The 5,619-nt window shown below is 48.0% G+C and overlaps 1 protein-coding gene across 4 annotated transcripts in view; it reads left to right on the forward strand.

The window, feature by feature from the left end:
• Positions 1-3,761, forward strand: part of MED12 (mediator complex subunit 12) — a 29,647-nt gene extending 25,886 nt beyond the window's left edge. For all 4 annotated transcript variants that reach the window (XM_049767396.1, XM_049767399.1, XM_049767397.1 and 1 more), the window contains 4 exons: positions 2,138-2,384; positions 2,752-2,877; positions 3,279-3,360; positions 3,593-3,761. In XM_049767396.1, coding sequence (XP_049623353.1) covers positions 2,138-2,384; positions 2,752-2,877; positions 3,279-3,360; positions 3,593-3,636 — 499 coding nt within the window. In that variant the 3' untranslated portion in view covers positions 3,637-3,761. The remainder of the gene's footprint in view (positions 1-2,137; positions 2,385-2,751; positions 2,878-3,278; positions 3,361-3,592) is intronic.
• The last annotated feature ends 1,858 nt before the right edge of the window (positions 3,762-5,619 follow it).

Below are 5,619 nucleotides of genomic sequence, written 5' to 3' on the forward strand. Positions count from 1 at the left end.
AGGTAGTATTAGAACCACTTAATACCAGAATGTACCAAAATCCATGTTCTCCCACTATGCTTGCTGATCATGAGATGAGCCTCAGTTAAGATGCTATAATTGTGGGACCGGAGAAATAGCATGAAGGTAAGGCATTTGCCTTGCATGCAGAAAGACGGTGGTTCGAATCCCGGCATCCCATAAGGTCCCCTGAGCCTGCCAGGAGCGATTTCTGAGCAAAGAGCCAGGAGTAACCCCTGAGCACTGCCAGGTGTGACGCAAAAACGAAAAAAAAAAAAAGAAATTGTGTTTTGAGGCTCTGTAGTTTAGGATTTTTGAAATGGCAGGGTGGGCCAGAAGAAGAGTTCTGCGCTTATAATTATTGATTTTCACTCTTTGTGGCTACCACCAGGTTCTGTGGTAGGTGGGGAAAGAGACATAAAAAAAAGAGTGGGAGCTGGAGAGATAGCATGGAGGTAGGGCATTTGCCTTTCATGCAGAAGGACAGTAATTAGAATCCCAGCATCCCATATGGTCCCCCAAGCCTTCCAGGAGTGATTTCTGAGCCAGGAGTAACCCCTGAGCACTGACGGTTGTGACCCAAAGTCAAACAAACAAACAAAAAACCAGAGTCCTGGGCTAGAGAACTAGCACCATGGGCTGAGAGCAAGCTTTGTAGGTAAAAGTTTCAGTTTTGTTCCTTGGCACTGCATTGTCCTCCAGCACCACCAGGAGTGAGCGACTGCTGAACATATCCAGATATAACCCCCAAACACAAAATTTATAAAAATCCTTCATCACCCAAAAAATGAACTGTAATTGGGGAGATAAAACTCAACCAAAAACATTTAGGGAACTATAGTCAGCTGTGCACCTGTGTGGTGTGAAGTGTAGCAGTGATTCTGCTAAAGGATTCAGCATGGTAGATCTGAGCCATTAGAGAAAGTTTCATGAAGGAGAACTGGAGAGAAGACATAGGAACAGCATTCCAGATAAGAGGTTTCAGTGTGAACAGAGCCATGGGTACAGAAATGAATGGCATGATTGGGAACAGGAGGAGAAGATTATTAAAAAGGGAATATAAAATTCTTTCCAGGGGAGTAGGGGCAGAATGCCCAGGAATTGGCAGGTTGAAAGAGGTGCCCAAGTGCCTGTGCAGATTGAGACAGAATTCCAGAAAAGGGAAATTGGGATGATAGACCTGTTGAGAGCTTAATATGGAATGTGAGAGCTGGAGTGATAATAAACAGCATGCCTTGCATGTAGCTAACCTGTGTCAGATCCCCAGCACCCTATATGACACCACCCAAGAACCAACAGGTGTAGCCCAAAACAAAAGAAAATTAAATACGGAATGTGAGTGCCTGGGGAAGATGAGAAGGTTAAAGATAGGGGGTAGTCAGTAGCCTGTTGAAATGATAAACAGAGTAGAATAAAGGAAGCACTAAGGAGTTAGCAAGGAACAATACCAGCAACAATAACAAAGCAACCTGAATCCCTGGTTTTGGTTTTGGGTTGGTATTTTTATTGTTTTTTGGACCACAGCTGGTGATGCTTGGGTGTTACTTATGGTTCTGCAGTCAGAAATTACTCCTGGCAGTGCTCAGGGGACCAGATTGTATGCTGGGGATTGAACCTCGGTGCAAGACAAATTCGCTACCTGCTGTTTTATTTTTCTGGCCCATGAATCCGTGTTTTGAGGATAAAATACCCATATGTACAAAGACTTTTTCATTGTGGGTGTGGAGGGTGTAAGTTGCTGGAGATCAAACCTAGGACCTCAAGACAGGAAAGGCAAATGCTCTACTGCTGAGCTCCATCCCTGGCCAAATAGCAGCAGCAAGCTAGCATCCTACCCTCTGTACTATTTCTCTGGCCCACTTCATTCCCCCCTTTTTCTTGTCCCCTTCTTCATTTTCATACAAGGAAAATAACTAAACAACAGAAAACATCTGTACCTTTTAGGTTATGAGTTCTTAAAATAGGATGTTGTCTTTGCCCTTGTCTTCATCTAGATACTAACCAAATGGGTTAGTGACAAGAAGTTGAATGAAGTGACTTGGACATTTATTTCAGATTCAGGACCTGGGGCTTACTCTTCTCCCCACTACAGCTGCCCTGCCCCAGGATTTGATCTCTGGACCATTTATCTTTATAGATTTTCACACCAGACACTGCAGCAGGCACCCATGATAGGTACCATGACTCCACTGAGTGCCCAGGGAGTCCAAGCGTCTGTTCGATCAACCTCCATCTTGCCTGAGCAGCAGCAGCAGCAGCAGCAGCAACAACAGCAGCAACAGCAACAACAGCAACAACAGCAGCAACAACAGCAGCAACAACAGCAGCAGCAGCAGCAACAACAGTACCACATCCGGCAGCAGCAGCAGCAGCAGATCCTTCGGGTGAGACCCTGGGATTTTTCCTGGTACCTGGAAATTCCAGGAAGAGGAATAAGCACAAATGCTTCCTGAGGAGTACCAGGATGGAATGTAGGTGTATGGCAAGCACCCAGCAAAGTCTTATGCATATACAAGGGACGTATGCTGTTCCTTCTAGTCTCCCCCTTTCATTTTATGGGTATCCTGGGGGGAAGAAAGGTGGAACATGTCTTATGGAGACTCAACATGGGCTTCTTTCTCTAGGTCTGAGAAGGGGGAACAGTAGTGCAGAGTTCCTGCCCCATTCCTCTTGCCTCTGTCCCCATTCCCTCATCATTGTGGCTATGCTCCTAGCTGTCCTTCACAAGTCTCTTTCCTGTTTTCCTAGCAGCAGCAGCAGCAGCAGCAACAGCCACAGCAGCCACAGCAGCTGCAGCAGCCACAGCAACAGCAAGCACATCAGCAGCAGCAACAGCAGCAGCAGGCGGCTCCGCCCCAGCCCCAGTCTCAGCCCCAGGTAGCTGACAGAGCCCCTTTTTGGGCAGTGACAGCTGCCCAGGTTGGACACACATGCAACTAGAGAATTGGGCTAAGGCAGTGTACAATATGGCAGAGAGGCAAGATGAGATGTGACTCTCTGATAACGGTTGAAGTGGGCCAGAGTGGCTAGGGTGCTTGCTTGCCTTGCATGCAGCTGACCCTGGTTCAATTCCTGGGACCTCATGATCCCTTAGCACTGTCATGAGTGATTCCCCAACACAGTACCATGAGTAAGTCCTGAGCACCATTGGATATGGTCCCTCAAAAAAAAAAAACAAAAACAAAGAACAATGAAAAAGGAGGCTTCAAGCAGGGGATGAAGGTTGTGAAGGAGTTAGTGTTGTAAGGTCTGTCTTCCACTTGACTTTTCCTCCTCAGTTTCAGCGCCAAGGGCTTCAGCAGACGCAGCAGCAGCAACAGACAGCGGCCTTGGTCCGACAGCTCCAGCAGCAGCTTTCCAGTAAGCAAGATTTCCTTCCCAAGGAACACCGTGGAAGCAAGGGGCAGTGGCAGGAGGGCTGAGGTGGAGGCAGTTCAGATCTTCATGCCCAGGCCGTGATGGGAATAGTCTACTTTATATTCCTCAATTTGGGTACCTGAGTAGATCTCATGCTCCTGTAGGTTCATCCTGGTAGGCTCATGCTCTTGCTTGGGCTCCCACCTCTAAAGGTCTCTGTTTTTCTTTCCCACAGATACTCAGCCACAGCCTAATACCAACATGTTTGGACGCTACTGAGCAGCACAGAGGAAACACTTGTGCACTGGACGTTCCCACCCTTATTCCTACTCCCCTTCCCAGGCTAGAACCAGAAGTGATCAGGCCTTCTCCCTCAGGCTCCATTTTTAATGTGTTTTTATTATTTTTGTTAATGTGAGGCATTGAGCTGTTGGGTTTTGTATATTATTTATATAGAGACCCCAGAACTGTTGCACCCAATACACAGAGCTTCTTTGCAAGGGGAGTGTGTTGACTTCTGCATGGCCGGAAAAACTGCTCTTTGTAGAACTCTGGGGGCTGAACTGACAAGTCAGCATCTTCATTCTGCTCCCCACCTCACCCCAGTTTACCTATCACATTGTCTTCAGTCTAGTTGCATTGCTAGGCTGGAGCAAGAGCTGAAAGGGCTGGAGCATATGCTTTGCATGCAAGAGTTCCAGGTTGGAGTGTGGAGTTCAATCCCCTGCCCCTCATGGTCTACCAAGAGCTGAGCACCACTCGACACGGACCCCCAAACCTAAAAGTCTTAATTGGTTTGCTCCCCTTACTTCCTTGCAACGTCAAAGTATTAATAAGGTTTGGGCTCTGAAGACGGGCAGGTCGCCTTCTCCACTCACAGTTGCAGATTTCTTTCTAGGAACTGTGCTGCTGGGGTTGTTGGGGAGGAGCTGTTAGGCCAAAGGAAAGTTATATTGTCCGGTTGTCTGACTCACCCCATGGACTAGGTTCTAAACAAGCTACAGGGACCAGTATATTTTTGCCCCCTGGTTTGCTCTCTGTCATGTACTAAGCAGTATCCTGAATAGAAACCTTTCCTGCAAGTTACTCTTCTGGGATGGGTGACTGTCATCATCAGAGTGGGGTGGAAGGGCAGTATGATTCTAGGAGGAAGAACGACCAGAAAAGGAAGCTCCTGGTCTCCTTTTTTTTTTCATACGACCATCTGGCAGTTATCCAGAGTTATTCAGGTTACTCTTACCTGGCAGAAAAGAACTCAGAAATTCTTGTTGCTATTACATTTGGAATTGTGTAAGTTATTCTTAGGTCCCTTCCCAGCCTTCAAGTTTGGGGTTCTAGATCTAAGATATCCAGGAATTCTATTTGGTGGGTCTGGGTTAGGGATGGGGTGGGGACTGGAAGAGGCAGGTGGATGGTGCGAGCTGATGTCACAGCTTCAGAAAACTCAAGGCCAGGGGAGTACCACATAACCTACAAGTGTCCTGGGAAAGCCAGGGGCACATTTCAATAATGTCCCAGCTCTAAGAAATAAAATAAAATCATTAAATTCCTCTGAGATCCATGAAGCCCTTGCTCATAGGATACCTACAGGTTGAAGAATGTGTGTGAGTGTGAGTGTGTGTAAGGAAGGGAACTCTGATGGGATGAAGCTGCCTTCAAAGCATCCTCCCACCTGGTCTATCCTGAAGCCACCTCCAGAGAAGAGGCTCCCTGGGAAAGGGCTGGTACAAGTAGGGGGAGAGAACAAGCCAGACAGGCGCACCTGAGACAAAACGGCGTCCAGAAGCATCCAAATTGGGAGGGAAGGCATTAAATGGCCAGGTAGTTGACACACTGGTCCTGTCTAATATACTCGAGCAGCAAGAGCAGAAAAGGAACAGCTTTGACCTTTAGGAGAGTGACAGGATGAGGGCAGAATAGGACACCCCACCGCCGCTGGTGCTGGGGAGGCAGGAAAAGCTGAGGGAGGTGGGGACACTGGAGGAGGACTGAGCTGCTGGCTGTGCCTCTGTTGCCTTTGTTTCAAGGTCTTAAGCTTAGCAGATCAAGTTTGCTGCCCAGAAAGATCACCTGTTTGTGACTAGAGGGGTATGGATGTGTCTGCTAAAAGGCGGGGGAAGACGATGTGAGCAGAATGCTTGAGCTAGGGAGGACATTGGACATTGCCCCAGGACTTGAGCCATCTGCGGCACAGAAGGAGTTAATGGCAGGGACCGCGCCCGCCCCCCCTACCCCCCCCACCTCCGTGTCCAAGCACGCGCA

Source organism: Suncus etruscus, chromosome X (genome assembly GCF_024139225.1).
Source record: "Suncus etruscus isolate mSunEtr1 chromosome X, mSunEtr1.pri.cur, whole genome shotgun sequence".
NCBI classification, from domain to species: Eukaryota; Metazoa; Chordata; class Mammalia; order Eulipotyphla; family Soricidae; genus Suncus; species Suncus etruscus.